The sequence below is a fragment of the Sinocyclocheilus anshuiensis genome, unplaced genomic scaffold (assembly GCF_001515605.1).
Source record: "Sinocyclocheilus anshuiensis isolate Anshui unplaced genomic scaffold, SAMN03320099.WGS_v1.1 scaffold648, whole genome shotgun sequence".
NCBI classification, from domain to species: Eukaryota; Metazoa; Chordata; class Actinopteri; order Cypriniformes; family Cyprinidae; genus Sinocyclocheilus; species Sinocyclocheilus anshuiensis.
Genome location: NW_015557156.1, coordinates 440,266 through 459,255, shown reverse-complemented (window position 1 = coordinate 459,255; position 18,990 = coordinate 440,266). Strand labels below are relative to the sequence as shown.

The 18,990-nt window shown below is 38.4% G+C and overlaps 2 protein-coding genes across 5 annotated transcripts in view; both read right to left on the bottom strand.

Moving 5' to 3' along the window:
• Positions 1–13,380, bottom strand: part of ubn2a (ubinuclein 2a) — a 22,976-nt gene extending 9,596 nt beyond the window's left edge. For 2 of the 3 annotated variants that reach the window (XM_016473415.1, XM_016473416.1), the window contains exons 1-14: positions 12,687–13,380; positions 11,211–11,327; positions 11,014–11,115; positions 10,597–10,725; positions 9,666–9,766; positions 8,958–9,477; positions 8,120–8,190; positions 7,877–8,006; positions 5,438–5,547; positions 5,189–5,299; positions 4,941–5,081; positions 4,814–4,861; positions 2,944–2,989; positions 1,502–2,836 (exon numbers count right to left, since the gene is read on the bottom strand). In XM_016473415.1, coding sequence (XP_016328901.1) covers positions 1,502–2,836; positions 2,944–2,989; positions 4,814–4,861; positions 4,941–5,081; positions 5,189–5,299; positions 5,438–5,547; positions 7,877–8,006; positions 8,120–8,190; positions 8,958–9,477; positions 9,666–9,766; positions 10,597–10,725; positions 11,014–11,115; positions 11,211–11,327; positions 12,687–12,989 — 3,264 coding nt within the window. In that variant the 5' untranslated portion in view covers positions 12,990–13,380. The remainder of the gene's footprint in view (positions 1–1,501; positions 2,837–2,943; positions 2,990–4,813; positions 4,862–4,940; positions 5,082–5,188; positions 5,300–5,437; positions 5,548–7,876; positions 8,007–8,119; positions 8,191–8,957; positions 9,478–9,665; positions 9,767–10,596; positions 10,726–11,013; positions 11,116–11,210; positions 11,328–12,686) is intronic. The other variant, XM_016473417.1, reaches the window with a different exon arrangement.
• Positions 13,381–14,686: 1,306 nt separating this feature from the next.
• Positions 14,687–18,990, bottom strand: part of LOC107678174 (intraflagellar transport protein 56-like) — an 11,028-nt gene continuing 6,724 nt past the window's right edge. Inside the window, exons 12-17 of one of the 2 annotated variants that reach the window (XM_016473352.1) lie at positions 17,561–17,649; positions 17,035–17,118; positions 16,887–16,956; positions 16,563–16,669; positions 16,154–16,318; positions 14,687–15,152 (exon numbers count right to left, since the gene is read on the bottom strand). In XM_016473352.1, the coding sequence (XP_016328838.1) occupies positions 15,096–15,152; positions 16,154–16,318; positions 16,563–16,669; positions 16,887–16,956; positions 17,035–17,118; positions 17,561–17,649 (572 nt within the window). In that variant the 3' untranslated portion in view covers positions 14,687–15,095. The remainder of the gene's footprint in view (positions 15,153–16,153; positions 16,319–16,562; positions 16,670–16,886; positions 16,957–17,034; positions 17,119–17,560; positions 17,650–18,990) is intronic. The other variant, XM_016473351.1, reaches the window with a different exon arrangement.

Genomic DNA, 18,990 nt, shown 5'->3' with positions numbered 1-18,990 from the left:
CGTGCTGTTGATGTTTGTCTGCCATTCTTACTCTGTCTGCACAGCGTGCGTGAACGCTTTGATGGCGTATCCTGTCTGTGCGAACCGGGTGCGCAGAGGTATGCTAATACATATTTGACAGGCAGGTAGGAAAGCCAGTTAAAACGCTCGGACCGAGCGTTTTGATTGGACGAACGTTTCTTGGTCCTATGCCTTCCACAGAATATAGAAATACATTTAGACCACTTAACTTAATGATTGCTATCAGGATGTGAAGAGACTTTCAACCAGCATAACAAAAACTGTTTCTGAATACAATCACCTATTGCACCTTTAAATAACATATTATGCTGTACTGTTAAAAATGTTGTGGTCCGTAAGATTGTTTGTTAAAGAAACAAATACAGAACACATTGAACTGATCAAAAGTGACATTTTTTGTAAAAAAAAATAAATATATATAATAATAATATTATATATATATATATATATATATATATACACACATACACTATTTCAAGTGTATATTTTTCACTATTTTCCACTATAAAAAAAAGATAATTGTTTTCCGGAAATTTGTTTTTTAAGTTGCACAACTGTTCTAAATAAGAAATGTTGAATATATGAAATATCAACATACGAAATTTTATGAATTCATATGAAATGCCATCAATGAATAAATTGCATTTTAAAATATATTAAAATACAAAACGGTTATTTTAAATTGTAATTATTTCACCTTATTGGTTTACTGTATTTTTGATCAAATAAAAGCAGCCTTGTTGACCATAAAACCATAAAAACTCACACCAACCTTGCTGATCCCAAACTTCTGAATGTGTCAGCCATAAATGTACTTGAATAAAACATGAGTAAGGCCACCTACATTTGCTTCCAGGTAAATTCATGTTAATATCTTAACCATGTAATTTATGTATTGATTCAGATCACTGTGATATACTGAAAAAAATAGAATATACTGTAGAGCTCACAGTTTGACAGTGAATGTTGTATGGAAACATTAGCAACAGTTCTGTTTACTTTAAGGTCAGCTGTGAGAAGAGTTTGCACAAAAAAAAAATTTAAATCAATTATGCAATAATTTGTCAATTTCTTTAAAGAATGGCAGATAAAACACTTTGTAATGTCAAATCAATAATATCGCATCAAATACACTTTAAAAGCACATTACTGAAGAGAAGAAAAAAAGTCACTGTTTAGAGCTTAAAAAAAAAACACCTAAAAATAACTTCTACCCTCTGAGTGGAAAAAAAGCTCATGGGAATTGGAAAAGCACAGCACAAACAAAGGCAAGGTAATGATTAATGACTAATGATTCTCAGGGAACACGCATACTGATCAAATAAGTGACTGACTACTGAAGCCGCTTTGCATAAAAACAGCTGGCAAACGCATACATGTAAAGTGCTACCACTCAGAGCTAGCAACCGCAGAAACAGGTTTAGCATGACCAGACATTTGGTTTAAACAGGTTTGGAGTGAATGAGGCTGCTGGACTCACCTGTGACAGATGAGAGGAGACAGGAGGAGAGGGCAGGCTCATGGCTGATGCCCGACTTGTTGTAGACTTGGCACTCTGACTAGTCCCTCCCACTGGCCTCTGCCGCTGGCTGTGATTGGCTGGGACTGCTGAAGGGGAGGGGCTACCGTCCTGACACCCTACAGACAGGGACGTGGCCATCGGGGCGGTGTTGGTGTTGTTGGCGCCACCGGTGGGTGGACTACTGGATTTGTGTCCACCTGCAAAACTGTAACTGGCCTGTCCTGATCCGGATTTGACTCCGGATCCCACTGCGGTTCCTTGTGTGGTAAACGGCGGCCTGAAGGTTGGAATCTTGGGGCTGTATTGGTGCGAGCTGGGGATCATTTGAGGCCTGGGGTGGGTGAGAGAGGGAGATGATGAAGGCGAGGGTGAGGATGAAGAAGGAGGAGTAGGGGCAGGGGGTCGTGGTGTGAGTTTGATAATAGGAGAGCTGCTACTGTGGGAAGACTTGGTGAGCGTGGCCTGCATGGGCGTGATGAAGTTTGACTGGTTGTGTGGCATTGAGGGAGTCTTGGCCTGTGATAGTAGAGTGGAAGGAGAGGAAGTGGTTGGAGGGGGAGACTGCTGAGGACTCTTGGGATTAATCAGAGAGGGATGAGTGTTCATACGAGGCTGCTGGGAAACCACAGTACCGCCACCACCAGTAGTGGATTTGTTAGCACAGTTTTTTGTTTGTCCAACAGGGGGCGGAGTCTGAACCAACTTCACTCCCATTGTCCCAAATGACCTCTGCTGCGGGGGCAAGAGGGGCGAGGCGGTAGGGGGCGGACGGGGTTTTGCAGACTGCGCCGTGTTCATTCCTGAAATGCCAGCTCTGTGAGTGGGCGTTCCCGAGGGTCTCTGCACAGGCCCGCCGTCCTTCAGCATTCTGAAGTTTTCGCCTCGCATGGAGGAAGAAGGAGTCGAGGTGAGCGGAGAGGAGAGGGAAGGAGAGGTAGTTAGAGTGCTCATATTTGCCTTTGAGATGCCAGAAGACTCCATTTTTGCTGGAAGGGTGGAATGTGACAGAGGTAAGGAGAAGTGGCTGACTCCAGATGAGGATCCGGGGACACAGAGAGAAGAGGCGGCGGGAACGCCATTGTTTGGCGTCAGTCCCTTGGCAGCGTTACTGAGGAGAGCGAGAGCTTGGGAAATGGAGTCTAGAGAGTTAGCGGCCAGATCCTCGTCCAGTGAATCCGAGAGGCAGATGGGTTCAGAGGAGGAGGAGGGCGGTCTGCATGCTGGGGCGGGTAAGGCAGGTGAGGCAGAGGTGGATCCAACACCTGGAGCGGGTCTCTGTGTCCAGCTGACGTCCTGAAGCAGATGTAACCACAGTCAACAGGAGGACATATAAAACTGATGAATTTGCACCATTTGAATATATGGATGTCATGGTGGAAAACTGCTTCAAATTTACATACCGTCATTTTGGCAGCTTTTGGGGTTGGAACAATCCTTTTCTTGCCCCTGTTAAAAAAACAATTCAGCAATCACAATGACATTAAAAGCCATTATTGGAGTAGTTTAAAGACCTGTTTACACCTAGACAAATAATCAGTGCGATAAACGTTGTAATTTGGATGTTAATGCATCTGTTCAGACGGTCAACATTTGCATGGCTTCAATGCAAAATATTGCGAATAAATCTGTCCAACCAATAAGATTTGCACTTATGGCCACATGATGCCCAGATAAAACTACTACTTGGTGCTCACAAACAGGATTTAGTAGAGGAACAGTTCAGAACCGACTCTCTTTCTCTTTACTCATGCATTTGGTGTCGTTTGATAAACAATACAGCGAATACAAAAATCTGAACGGCTATTTGAAAACATGTAAATACTGTTTGACCTCCTTTCTTCTCTCTGATAAGCAGGTGTCAGAATCAGAAAGTTGCACAGTGCTTTGTGTACAGGGCAAAAGCACATTTCTGCTTTTCTGTAAGTGCCACCAACAGTCATTTTTGTGCCTTGGTCTGAAGAGACAAATCGCATGCAAAAATTAGGTCAGATTTTTGTTCCAAAAATGTATGTTGATGTGAACAGGCCTTAAACGAGAGAATCTCCACATGATCCCACTGCCCTACATCAAATCTGTACCTTTTTAGACATCTGATTTCCATTGCAAAATCAAACCTTCCATTTTTAACCTACATAATCTACTGTCGAATCTACTTCAAGAACAAAGTGGCCAACACGGGTTGCTCTTTCTCTCAAAATCCACTTCTTGACTCCTTAATCCACATAAATAACATCAAGGAAGAGAAAAATACACCAGGTTTTTACCATCCACCACACAAACAGAGCAGTGTAATTTGCTTTTTTATTTTCCATGCACTCACTGTAACTTAATTAAGTTGATCTCTGGCAGAGCAACCCTCGAGTCATTATATATTTTGTGTGTTAAAATGAAAATGAAGCCTATTTTAGCACCATAATTTTTGTATTATGACACTAATTACATAACAATTAAGCACATTTGGTCTCAAACTCAACATTGCCATAGAAAAGCATTGAATGAAGTTCGAGTGACTCCCTATTAGGGACTAACGTTAGGTTATATGTGCTGTGCTCTAGGTAAGGAGACATGAGAGACCACTCACAAAACCTATTAATATTTCAGGATGTCTGCCATCAACTGAAATTAGAAGGACATCTATAGCATGGGGTGCTAGAAATATAACTTCTCAATGAAACTTTAGAAAGGGGAATGTTTGGGGAATGCATCACAATTTACAATACGGTTCAAGTAAACTAAAAAAACATAAATAGCTTAAAAATGTAATAATGGATAATCCCATTACAAATCCTTATTTGTTTTCTCCACATCATTCCAATTTTTATTAACCAGCCAGGGGGGGGGGGAAGTTTCAAATATTCAGAATATTTTAATTAAACATTTCCTGTATTTGGACACATAAGTTAATAAATCATCATTAGTATGATCGCTTGCACACTCCGTTTCTAGTCTTTAGACAAATAAGTAGTCAAAACAGCAACTCACCAACGATATATCATTTTAGACCCAGATATATTTGCACTCACATTAAAGTCATTTTATGTGCTATATAAGAAAATTCACTTTGCTTATCACTTTTTTTATGCACATCTGTTAAAAAAAGGCTTGTGTTTATCATGGACCCTTTGTATACGGCCATGTGCAAAACCTAGCCTAAAGAGACAACACAGCTTACCCAATCAAACATCTTACTCTTCTCCCCACTATGTATGTTCTATGTGGTAATTGCAAACATTAGTGTAAATATATATATGAAGAGGTTGATCTACTCACAGGCCAGTGAGGTGACCATGTACCGCACGACTCTCCTTAAAAAGCATCCTGAAAAAAAAAAAAAAAATGTCTAGTTGCATGCTATTCTACTAGAAGAAAGTCACATTAGCATTAGTCAAGCACACACCTGGTCTGCATCCAGCCTTTGGGCCAGAGTGGCTTGACTTCATTTTCCATGAAGGCTTTGAGATAGTCCTCCACAGACAGAGAGCACTGCTCCAGCTCATAACAGCTCAGCTTCACACGCACCAGGTTACACAACAGAGTCCTGGGAAAAACAACACACATGCACAGATTTTGGGGCCAACCCTTGATTTCTTACACCGATAGTCTATTGGTGGCTCTGCTTCATTATTAATTTTAATAAGTCTAAACCTGAGTTTGTCATCCCATATGAACTTCTTCCTTGGTCCCATCACCCTCTTTCCTGGTTTTTCTTCATCATCATCCTCTGATCCGTTCTTCTCTCCATCTTCTATCTGCTGCCTGTGACACGCACGCACACAGTCAATCTCATATATATGTCCATACCATCCGTCATTTTCCACAGTCCATTCCGCTAATCTACACAAGCAAATCATGAAAGCACAAAGAGGCAGGAAGTTGAGAAAGTTTAAGACTTACTTAGCTGCAGCTTTTGCCATGCAGTCCATGTTATATCTGGAGATCTGCTCTGGCATCACGCTGCACACGGCGAGTTTGAGCTTTAACAGGGGTGTGCGCAGGCGGTCATCCTGATTAAAGAGAAAGACAACACGGAGACATTTGAGAGATGAGAGTTGTATCCAGTGTTGGGAAACTGATCTAAACTATAGCCTGTCTTACAGTCTTACTGCTACAAGCTAGCCATAATTTAAAGTAGTTAAACTACAGTTAATCTGTTTGAAAATTACTGCACCAAATGATAGCAGCACTACATTAAAGTGGTTGAAAGGGCCAAAGTCTTCTTAAATGATTTTGCAATCAGAATCATTCACCTGGCGCAAAAACTATGGATCTCAGGTGACAGTGTTAAATTTGAACAGATAAATGTATGCTAAACGCAAACAACCAGTGCAGGGCTCGCAAAATTTCAAAATCCCTGGTAGCCCTTCGGGTAGGGTACTCTTCAGATTTTGGTAGCCCGAAAATTAATTTAACTAGCCCAAATAAAAAAGACCTTTTTAAAAAAAATATATATATATATAGAAAATCAGATAGGAGTTTAAATGTCAATCAAAAATATTTTCAATACACAAATATCAACAATTATGAAGGAAGGAATTTTATTTCACTATTTACAGGGTATCTGCAGAATTTTTAAAAATAAATGCAAGTCAATTTATGACCCATTTTAAGAGCTGCACAAGTAAAATGAACACAGTATGAGTGGGGTTGGACAATGTCTGTGGTAACACAGTGCTGAGCCATAAAATTACATGATTTACAGTTCAGATACAGGTTTTCACAAAAACAAAAATCTTATACAACAGCATTTCAGCCTTTAGACCATTTTTATGAAAAGGGATAAATTAAGGATATAAATTATTATATTAATTTAAAACGTATAAATATTACTGTCTTAATTGTTTAGATTTTTAGAAGGCACATTAACTACTTTCTCATTTACAAATCCATGTGTTTGCTGCGTAAAAACACGAGTTGATATTTGATCTGACCATAAACAGCAAGAAAGGCTTGTTGGAAATGCAAATTCATTCTCTGCCACGAGGTGGCGCTTTAGGGGTGCTGAAATATTGCGGTTTCCCCGGTAACGGCTGTACACAAAGCAGCTCCGCTCATTCACGCTGCTTTATCAGGAATTATAGGTAAAATGAAATTAAAATGCCAATGACACGTTTCTGAGGACAGTCGGTTGCCTTCAGATACATTCAAATAAAGACATCCACGCCGCGTTTTGCCTTTTGAAGTTTAATCCAGCCATATCGTGACTCTTGTCTTTCCGTCCCCAACTGTAAGACCTCTTGAAATTATAATTAAGACATTTCTTATACCATTTAACGTATTTAAAACTTTTTATGGCCTTAAGTTTGATAACTCACTTTAGGTGTTTTTAAGGACCCGCGGGAGAGTGGTGATACATTTTGGTAGCCCGACTGAAAACACAATAGCTAGCGATTTTGCGAGCCCTGCAGTGAAACTAGAAATCACCCCGAATAAACTTGAAATGAATAATAATGAAAAACAGAAGCATTTAACTTACAATATTTAGCTTCAAAAAACAAGAGACAAAACTTCAGCCTGTTTCACACAGCATAACTGCGACTGCAGGATTATGTTGTGCTTTCACACTTTCATTACTTCACACAGAAAATAATGATTTCTGGGTAACCACATTAAATACTTTCATTAATTATAAATCATGTAATGTGAATGTCGTACAGTCTTGCTCGAGACTAAAAAAACGAGTTGAAAGCGTACTGAGCCGGAACAGACACTGTTTCTCAAGTGCTTTCCGCAAGCGTGATTCGAGACGGAGTGAAATACGGACAAATGCGGTTCATTCATTCGTTCATAACCACTCATAACAACCCCCCCACCCCCCCAGTTTTGCATAGGGCCCCCAGAAGTCTAGGATCGGCACTGAATTATAGTCATAAATTATAAACTTGTTAATGAAAATGGCCAACTATTAATTACGACTACAATCTTGACCACTGTGAAACTTAAATCGAAATAAAAGTAGAGGAATCACATTTACGCCTAAATATTAATGATTCTACAAAAAAGGAGTCTAAGTCTTAAAGTATAGCTATAAACTATTCAAGTGAATTGGTGAATAATTTATTTGAACCGATTTATCAACTGATCCTATTTTTCAACCTATTTTTGTATGTCCCAACTCTATACGATGAAGAGAGAGATGTTCTAGGACAATGTTGTTATTAATATGAAGCATTATGCTACACTATTTAAAAAACAGCGGACAAAATTGAAACGTAATTAAGTACTTTCCGCTACACCAACACTAGTATCATTACCAAGTACAAACACAACAAATATTGTTCTGGTGTTAGCGTAAAATCTCAATACCCTATGGGAAAGTATCGTATAGTCCTTCACCTGGATGTTGAAGCTGAGTTTCTTGAGTCGTTTTAGTAGCGCCTCCTTGTTACAGGGCACAAAGGCTTCCAGGTGAGAGTACACCTCAGAACGAATGTTTGCCGGCTGCTCCTGAACCTGCAGCTCAATACTGAACGAGAAGAAAAATGATCAACGGCAAGAAACAATAGACTATGAGAAACGACCACCAAATTTAAAGTCACAGATAACAGCTGAACGAGAACATGCTGAGATTTTACTTACTCCAGCAAGATATTATTCATATCCAGTGTGAAGAATTTCTTTCTGCCTTCTTGATCAAATTGCCTCGATGCCTGAGTTCAAATAAATAAAACAAACAAAAAAAAGTTAGGCTGGAAAATGATATTACTGTCAGAACATGAAGTCCCTGAAGTGTTTTTAAAATGGGAAGTGGATTTGTGGGCGTATATTCGCTCTCTTTCTGTAACTCTATGCATTTACCTTCAGTGAAAACATTTAACGCGTTGCATTTTAAAGTTAGATGTAATGCAGTTTATATAACAGGTAGCCATCACCAAAAATTTTCAGTGGCCTTTATTCTTATAAATTCATCTGCTCTCACAGAACAGGCTGAAATAGATTTTAAACCACTTTCTGATGGCCTTAAAGATGCAATTTCATACATTTTATTCTTAGGTCTACTTATAACATTAGTAGAAGTCATCATTTCTAAGACGTCTATGTAAAAGCCTCTGCAGTGCTTTGGCTGTGAATCTGCAATAGTTAAACTGTCCCATCCATCAATAGCAATCTCTTAACAAATCCTGCAATACATTGTGAGACATTCGCAAAACAGACTGTGCTGAAATTTGTCTCTGATCAGATCAGACTGAAATCATTAGGGATCTTGTTAAAAATAAACTTCAGTCAGCTAACATTAGAGACATAAAGAGCTTTTTTTTTTTTTTTAAGAGCGTGGAATGAATAGATGGATATTTGAGTTCTTAAAGCCCCCAGTATGGTTTCGACTCTTATTTAAAAAGAGAAATATTTTGTTTTTTCATGACATGACCCTGTTTAACTGAAATGAGGGCTGCAGAAAAATAACACAACAACTCACAGCTCGAAGGTCTTCTATGCGCTTGATCAAGGGGGCTGGAAGACCATCGGGGAGAGGTGGAAAAGAGATGAGACCATCCTGCCCTCGATTCAGTCCCCCTCCTCCAATCTTATGCCCCAATGATGAACCCAACCCAACCTGTCCATTCTCTCTGGCTGATGGGGGCATCTGAGGCCCTGCTTCCAAAAAACTAAAATCCAGGTCATGCATGAGATCCTGAAGCTCGCTTTCATTGGCCGAACTAAGCAATGACATCATGGCGGGGTCAGCCGTCAGGTCGGCTAGTGAAAGGTCATTGTTGTTGGCATTGGCTTGGAGATGGGAGTTCTGCAGTAGGTTGTTGGGGTTGGGAGTGCTGCTGGTGAGACCAGGACCCGGATGAGACGCACTGGCATCCCGTTTCCGCATCTCTTCCTTCTCTCGTGTGAAACGGTGGAGCACTGCAGCCAGACAGAGCGAATCCTTCATCAGTTTCTTCCGCTTCTTCTTCTCAGGGCGATGAACACTCAGACCAGCCACTCTGTGAGCAAATATATGGTCGAAAACTGATTAAAAATGCATTCATATTTAGCTAATTCACGTCAACTACACAAACAGCTTAGTAAAGGCACACTTTTAAGAAAAATAATTTAAATTGCATGATGTATAAAGGTTCCGTTTTCAAAAATCAGTTTTACAAAATGTATATATACAAAAACTAATTCTTACCCTTGTTTAGCTACTTTGTTCTTCCTGGGTTTTTTCTCCTCTATACTGGTTGCATCTTTCTTCTTCCTTCTTTTTATCAGTGGTTCCTCTCCATCTCGCATCTACAAACGTCATAATTAGGGTTTTATGAAAAACGGATGGCAATTCTGCCCTTACTCACCCACATCGCTCCAAACCCATAAGATTTTGTTAATCTTTGAAACACAAATGAGGATATTTTATTGAAACGCGAGAGATTTCTGTCCCTCCACCAAAACTTGAAAAAAGTTAATAAAAATATTGTTAAAAAAAAAACAATTAAAGCATATTATTAAAGTGTTTAAACCACTCTGTTCATATGTTTTAAAAGATCACCAAAAGTTTTATGGGTTCGCAACGACATTAGGTTGAATTTTCATTTTTGGGTGAACTGTCTCTTTAACAGGTCTATATATCATTTAGTGGCCCTGTTTACACATGGTAACAACATCCGTCTGGGGTGATCTGATCACAAGGGTTCAGTCGAGACAGATATTATAAATAGAAGTGTAAATGGGGTTCAAATTGTTTTGTGATCTGGTCACTCAAACCACATCTGAATAAAGTCACACGCGAAGGGTTTTAAACTCTGAAGATTTCATGCTCCTTAATCTGATCTGATTTGGAAAAGTCAACCTTATACACATACACCCATTTGTGGTAAGATTAAATTTAAAACAAGCATTTAGGAGCAACAGCATGTCAATTCTTTGCTTTAGCATAGTAAGAGAAATCGGAGATCCTCCCTTTGACAACATCACAAGTGGTCTAACGAGATACATTGCAGATGTATAATAAAACCCAATGTCAATGTCTATCTATCTCAACTGACCACTTCTGACCGGATCACCCACGATGGACATTAATAACCAGGTGTGCACAGGGTCATTTGGCAAAAACAACGTAAACTCACCCTGGATTTTTCTTCTTTGCCCCTATCCTCTCCCTCAGATTCAGAGGCAGCTCTGAACTGCAAAGTACCCGTATTAATGTAGAATCCACCAAGCTTAGTGGTCAGGGAGGCTGGAACAAGCTCATCATACTGACAGGAAGAAGACACAATGATTCACACTGTTTGTTGTCTGCATTTCTGAGGTTATGGCAAAGTTTTAGGCCGCTATGATGGCAAAAATGACTCCACAACCACACAGTTCAAATCAATCCATAAGGTAAATCTAAATATATCCATCACTGATTTCAATATGAATGGAAAAAAAACACCCCTTAAGTTCAGAGAGCAATGAGACAGAGTTGGTAAACAGCATGTTAAATGCCAATCGATCATCTCCATAGTGATGTCTGTCTGTTGCCATGGCAAGTGCCCACTCACAGCTTCCGAGTTGTCTATGAAGGGGTCACTCTCATCGTAGCCGAAGCCAATGTCAATCAAATCCTGCATCCGATCTTTCCGCCTCTTTTTCCCTGCGTTACCCTGTAAGGACGTCGGTGGTAGCGGCAACGTGACATTTGGCATTTGAGTGCCCACACATTTGAATATGCAACTAAAAATCATAGAACAACACTTACGTATTTGCTTTCAAACTTTTTGGCCAGTGCCTCGACCTCCCGACGTTCTCTCTCATCAGCATTAAAGGGATCATTGGGGTCCAAGGAAGATTTAGAATCTGGTGGATTCTTCTTGGCCTGTGGAACGAAAAATGTGTGAGCGTAATCACTCTAGTAAGGCTAGTTGGGACATTTAATTTTTCCAGCTTGGCTTGGTGGATCAGAATGAGTACAATACATTCTGTATCAGTATTATTCTGGAACATTTTATTTTTTTCCATTCAAACTTAAATGGATATTCCACCCAAAAATAATACATTAAAAAAGTTTCAGAACTGCCTCGATGCCAGTTTCAGTTTCCACTTACTTCTATTGTTTGTTTGTTTTTTTGTCCATACAATGGAAGTAAATGGGAACCGAAAGTGTGTTAGGGTTATCAACATTCTTCAAAATATCTTCTTTTGTGTTTCACAGAAGAAAGAAAGTCATACATGTTTAAAATGACATGAGGGTGAGTAAATGATGACAGAATTTTCATTTTGGGGTGGACTATCCCTTTTAGGTCCATTCACACTAAGGCCGAAAGCTAGTTTTAATTAATAATTGTTAATATTCTACAAGAATAGGGCATTCCACACCACAACTATAACAATAATGACACATAGGAACAATATAAATGGAATCACTTTCAAAAACGATAAAGACAAAGACAGCCAATCAGAATCTAGCCGACTTTAAAGAGCTTATGCATTTAAAGCTGCAGAAAACATAACTGCAACACATGCTTATAATAAACAGATCTAGCTTTTATTCAGTTTGAACTGGTATTGCTTTAGACTCCATTGTCATGTGTAGCAGTATTATTATCACTGATATTATTAGTAGCAACCTAAAATGACACCAATGATCATGTGATCTGAACATGAAGTCGCCCATGAGGTGGCAACCCACTTCATGTATAACAAAACAGCTTTTTTTTTTTTTTTTTTTTTTACAACAGATTGATAAGAGTGCTTATCACAAGTGAATGCACACCATTTTAATGACTTTTCTCAAAAACCATTTATTAGCTAAACTTTTTTAATGAGCAAAAAGTGCACTTTTAAGAAAACAAATCATCTGACAGATGTCAAAGGCCAGGCCTACATTCATAAAATTTACAAGAACAGCACTTAGAAGCAATTCAGCTCTCTTATTACTGATATTGTGCGCACAGGGCCTGGGGGCCACAAGGGTCACGTACTCAACAAAGTGCTCTAAAGTTTATGAGCAAACAGGATAGAGACACGTCATAAAAAAATTAATGCACTTCTCACTCGATCACAACATATGTTACACTTGCCACTTAGTAGGAGATCCTGAAGAGGACTTTATTTTTGGACTCCACTGCTAACAGGCTAATGCATAAGCAAACTCTGCAAAAACACGCAAGCGGTGGCTTGTAATGGTTTGACTAACACACTCTCTTCACTGAAGTGATCGGGATAGTTACTGTACCTGTTGAGACTGGATGAGCTCGCTGTAGTTGAACTCGGCCGAGCGTTGCTCGTTAGGCTCGGACAGACACAGGTTGAGGCGCACTGTCTTCCCTTTGGGCTCTTCGCCGTCTCTCTTCTCGATCAAACCCCCGCGGTCATCTGCTGTCGTTACCCCAGTCCCCATCATCTTCATCCTGCCCTCTCTGTCAAAACTCATCTCGGCGGCTCCGTCCTCATCCAGCCGCCGTCTCCTGCCCTCCGCGCCCGGACCGCCGGCCAGGGCCGACAGGGTGACAAATTGCACTTTTCTCGGTTCGGCCATTTGGATGTTCAGTGCTCTCGGACACTCACTCACTCACTCACTCAGTCAGTCGCACTCAGTGCCGGGGCTCGACTTCGCCAAACAACTTGATTTAAAGAGCTTCACGCCGGATGGAAGGGGCGCTCGGAGGCGGTAGTGATGCTAGAGTCCCCTCCGCGCCTTACGGGGTGCGCGTGGGAAGGGATGGCCGGGTGAAAGTTGATTTTGGAGGCGCAAGCATCCTCGATCGCTTCGCTCGGGGGACTCAAGAGCTCCGAACAGCCATCTTAGATGAGAGAGAGTAAATAAATAAAAGAGCGCAGACGAGCGAACTGAGCCTGCGCACACAGGGACACCGGAAACGGCGTGCGCGCCGGAGAGGGCGCCTTGGCCAATCAGACGACGCCGACGGTGGCAGCGCGTCCAATCAGAGGCGGGCCTACGGGCAACAGACGCTCTAATGAGCAATTAGAAATGTTACGGTAGAAAAAAAGGATTCCCCTTGAAATTGAACTAATACATAGATATGGAACTAATAGAGGAAAGTGTTTTCCAACATAATGTGGTTTAAGGTGTTTCCTAAAGGCGCTTATTATATGTTAAGAGGTTCTGTTGTTTGGATTTAAATAGCCCAGGAAATGTAATGGTAATACTTACATTTACATTAATTTACATTTACATTTAGACATTTAGCAGACGCTTTTATCATCCTCTCACTTTCCCAACATCTGCACCATCATTTACATTTAGTCATTTAGCAGACGCTTTTATCCAAAGCGACTTACAAATGTGGACAATGGAAGCAATCAAAACCAACAAAAGAGCAATGATATGCAAGTGCTATAACAAGTCTCAGTTAGCTATAATACTTAATATATATTATATAATCTTAATAATCTTATATAATACTTGACAATAACAATAATAAACAGACAAATAACAATAACGTTCCATTACTTAACGTTAGTTGATGCATTATCTAATATAACTAACAATAAACAATACATTTGTTACAGTATTTATTAATATTTTTTAAAGTGAATAAAAATACTACTATTTTTGTTTCATTTTAGCTCAGGTCCTTTAAATAATATGAACAGAGACAACTTTTTATTTTAATAATGTACTAGTAAATGTCAAATAAACAAACTAAGATTAATAAAAAGATTTTCATTTTTGATTACACTTTATTTTAAGGTGTCCTTGTTACAGTGTAATTATAAATTTAAGTACCGAGTAATTATTTTAAATTAACTGCATGTACTTACTATATGGTTAGAGTTAGGATTAGGGTTTGGTTTAGGGTTAATGCATGTAATTATGCATAATTAATTGTTATTATAATAGTAAGTACATGTAATATGAGTAACAAGGACACCTTAAAATAAAGTGTTACCTCATTGTTAGTTCATGTTAACAGATGGTTCCTTATTGTAAAGTGTTACCAATAACAATTCAATATAATTCATTTTTCTTTTTTGATGCGGTAACATTAATTTTTCTAATATTTTCTGTTAGGTTGTTACAGCCTGTTTTGAAACAATTGAATTGCCTTAGTCACTGATATCACTTGTTCTAAAGGTGTACAAATATCATGCCTGAGCTAGATAACTATAACACAGATGAATCTTCATAGCACTGTATATAATTTTATAAAACCTGTCAAATTAAGACATTTATTGTTTCCAAGACAAAACAGTAAAGGCTTATGTTGCCTCAAGTATGAAAATATATAAACTAATTTGTTGCATTGTCCATGTGAATGTGTTCTCACAGAAAACATTCACTGACATGGATACATTGTAAATATAGTTTTCTCTTTCTGACAACTGCAATTAAAAAAAAAAAGATATAATTCTTATAATTAAGTAAATGTTTTAGTGTGGCTGCACTTATTGTAGCTTTATAAGAGCATGAGATTTTTTTTCTTTCTAAGATGCATCTTAACTGTTGTACTCATCACATATTTTGTTGACAGACAAACAAGCATAAGGATACCATACAAAAATTTTTTTTTTACATAAATATCCAATAATAACTACTGCTGTGTGTTAGCACATTTGTAAATGCGATCAGAGAGCCACTCTGTTGTCTTTGGCCCATTTCTTCATGATGCGGATGATGTACTCAACTTGTGGGTTGCCAATGCTCCTCAACAGTGGCAAAACCTCCTTCAGTGTCTCTCTGAAAACAAAGCAAATAAAAAAAAAGAAAATATAAACATAGAAAACATGACCAGAGGTCAAAAACTCATTCTCTTGAGAGTTAAAGATGATTTAACAGAATTTTGCAAAACTTGGGTGAGCTACAGCTGTCTATTTTAACACTATAAAGTCTACTGCATCATATTTGATACATACATTTCTAAGGCCCCTAAATTATCAATATGATCAAAACGTTGCTGAAAAACCTGTTGTACACAGTTTACTACACTCCTTTGTCGTCTGATTGATAGTTTATACTCTTTTAGCAAGTAAAAAAAAAAAGCAAAAGTAATTCTAAAACGGTCTACCTTCAGGTTGTGGTACATGTGACTTTTTTGTCCTAAAATCTTAAATCTGATTTTTATATAGCAATCATAAAAATTATTTTTATATTGTTAGTGATATCTCAAAATGAACACTTATTAGATGGAAGCAACTAATTGTTAATTGATTATGCACAGATCTTTTTTTTTTTTTAAATATGAGTACAAATATGATACATCAGGCTTTTAAGGAATGTTTATTTGTACATCTCTCGGTCATCATAATATTGAATTGTATTGTTTTGCCCCGAAATTAAAAGATACCAGAATGTCATCTTTTTGGCCATATAAATATAGCAACTGCACCACATTGCACATTTTTGCACGGCTTAAGCCTGAATAAAACAGCTGTGTTTTTTCCTCCTCGAATGCGACTTCTTTATTTCTCACTTTATTATACTAAATGAGCCATAAAAGCCTGGTGTATCAAATATGATTCGCCAGAAAAAGCAGATATGACATTTTTCGAAATATTTGGTCTAAAGGTTCAATAAACTGTTCCATTTAAAATAAAATAAAATTTAGCTTTTTATGACTATTATTTCATATGGCTTTACTGGATTAAATGTAGAACTAATAACAGTCTAGTTTAAACTAATAAGAATTTAGTTTCATAATCTGAACCAAATAATAAAAGCTGTTAAATTGCATTTATCACCTCATTCCTCAGGCATGTCATTGGTTCATACCTGGACTCTCGGCCTGCCAGTATGAGCTGGAAGATCCCAACACATGCTCCACGCTTCCCCTCCCAGTACTCAGGGTTTTGATCCAGTCTCTCTAGAGCATCAAACGCTTTAGCTGCATAATAGAACTGCCCCATCTGAAATATAAATAATCGAATGAAACCTTCAGAAGAAAACCATGTGGGGGACACAACAAGCAGAATCAGGGCTGTAGAAACAACGGCCACAAACTTATGTGTAAATGGTTATTCCACTATGGCTAGCACTCTACTGTTTTTAACACACTGCCTTTACAGCCTTTATTAAAAAGCAATTAGTACGCAGCTGATATATGAATGAAAATGTGTTTATAGTCACGACTGGCTAAATCAGAATCTGAACCTTGTAGCAGTCATTTGCGATGAGCTGCAGGAGGCTGAAAGGGTCAGATGACGTTTCCAGTCTCAGATAGAGCTCCCAGGCCTGTCGAGCCTTCTGATTCATAATGTCTAGAACAGAGGAGGGAGGATGACATCAGACAGCGAGAGGTCTCATGCGTCTACAGAAATGACTCATCAAAAAGAGCTGACGTGTAAAAGACGCTCCCAAAGACCAGTCATTCCAGTCATTCATCTTCTTTAAAGTCAAAACCGAATTTTACTAGCCCAGAACAGGAGATCTTTTGGCCATGGTTCAAAACTTTCAAAGACATATAGGAGAACCTACAGCAGCGTGCCAACCAGCTCAGGTAAATGTAATCATTCTTGATCTTCTCATTCTGGATGAGCAGGAACACCTGTTCACATTAAATTCAGATTTAGTCATACTTGCAGATGGTTCCTAAATCATTTACTGAGCCACGGTTGTTCTGTACCTCTTCAGCCTCCCTGTAGTTTCCCAGGGCAGCCTTGGCCTGAGCGTAGTTAAAGTTGAACATGTCGTCGTTGTAGAAGTAACTCTGCAGGGAAGCGAGATAGATATTTGATGCTGATGCGGTCCCACTTTATATTAAGTGGCCTTAACTACTATGTACTTACATCAAAAAATAAGTACAATGTACTTATTGTGTTCATATTGTATTGCAAAACACTTTTGCTGCTATTGAGGTGGGATACGGGTAAGGTTAGGGACAGGTTTGGTGGTATGATTAAGGGTGGTTAAGGTGTAAGGGATGGGTCAACAGTGTAATTATAAATTGAATTACAGAAATTAATTACAGATGTAATTACATGCAGATATTTTTCAAATATAAGTACAATGTAAAAACATTTATGTACACTATAAGTGCATTGTACCAAAGTGCATGTAAGTGCATAGTAAGTTAAGGCCACTTAATATAAAGTGGGACCATGTTTTTAATGCTTCTGCTTCCAGTCCAAACACTCTGATATGTGTATTACCTTGACTGAGTTGAGATATATAAGCACATCCTCAAACTGTTTCAGCAGGAAGAAACAAGAGGCCATACACTGCCTGCCGGGTATTGTGTCTTATAAGAAGAAAATAGATCATTAAATGTGTTTCACATGTCCAGGGCAAAGTGAAATGCATTCTCAGTGAAACTAATGTACAAAACCTACATTTTATTTATGTGCTATGTAGCTAAATAAATAAATAAGTAGATAAATAAGTAAATTCATAAATCCAACAGGTACAAAATGACACTTGACAAGTGCCTAATTAAAATAAATAAATAAATAAATTGGTGAGAAAATAAAGCTATTTGCCGGTCAGCTGGTGACTGTAGTGTCAACTGCAATGTTACACAGAGATTAAATATATAATTTATTTATTTTCTTTACAGAACTCTCTGTTACACTTATATTCAATATGCCTTTTTATATTATTTTACAGAACAACAGTAAAATTTCAATACTAATATTCATGGTTGTCCTAATTTCTCTCTTGTCAAGCGTTAAACCACAGAGCTTTTATTTTTGCAGAAAACAAAAATAAAAGGATAGACCTCAAAGCTTCTGTTTTGTTGACAACAGATTCTCATAACAAATTTGGGGAGATGACGTTTGTGCGGAGCAGCGGTTACTGCAAACCGAGCCGCTCTGAGACACTGAAAACATCAGCTGCTCGCGTGTAAATGAACACAGCGCCATGCTTCAAGCAGGCTTGCCGCGATAGACGGTGCTGACGGTGATACCGGTGTGTTAAGCCGCAACACCGGTTACGTCACCGTCGTTTTGATTTTTTATAGTAATAAAAATCATTTAGTTCAGTAAAAGAACAGACACTACAATTAAAAACTGAACGCGGCTGCTCAATGCAGCATGCCGAACGACAGTCGCATCACAGATCAGATTTCATTCCTCCAGAGAGGAGAGTGAGTCGAGCTGACTGACAAGAAGAGTGGGGTGAGACAGACAAGACGATCGCGGATGATTTAGTTTCGAAACTAGATGCAAAAGCGCCTGTTTGGCAATATTTTGGATTTTGAAAAGCCTGTTGACTTTTGCCGTTTATCTAAGGTGATTTTGGAAGTTTTTTTAAACATTCGTTTCTTATTTAATTGGTTCCACATTGTTTGCTGATTTTTACTTTATTTAAACTGTCATTTATTTATTTTATTTGACATTCGTTTTGCTAATAAACATTCTACGTTTCTTATTTATTTGGTTATATATTATACATGTTTACTTATTTCCAGTTTTGTATACCTATTAAACTTTATGTAAGTTATTTGTTGTTTTATATTAGGCATAACTTGCCCTATAGCATGGTGTATTTTTATTCGTTTTGTTAATAAAAGTTCTATGTTTTATATATACGCTAAAGTGAGTTTGACGTTGTATTTTGTTGTTGCATTCAAGCAATTGAC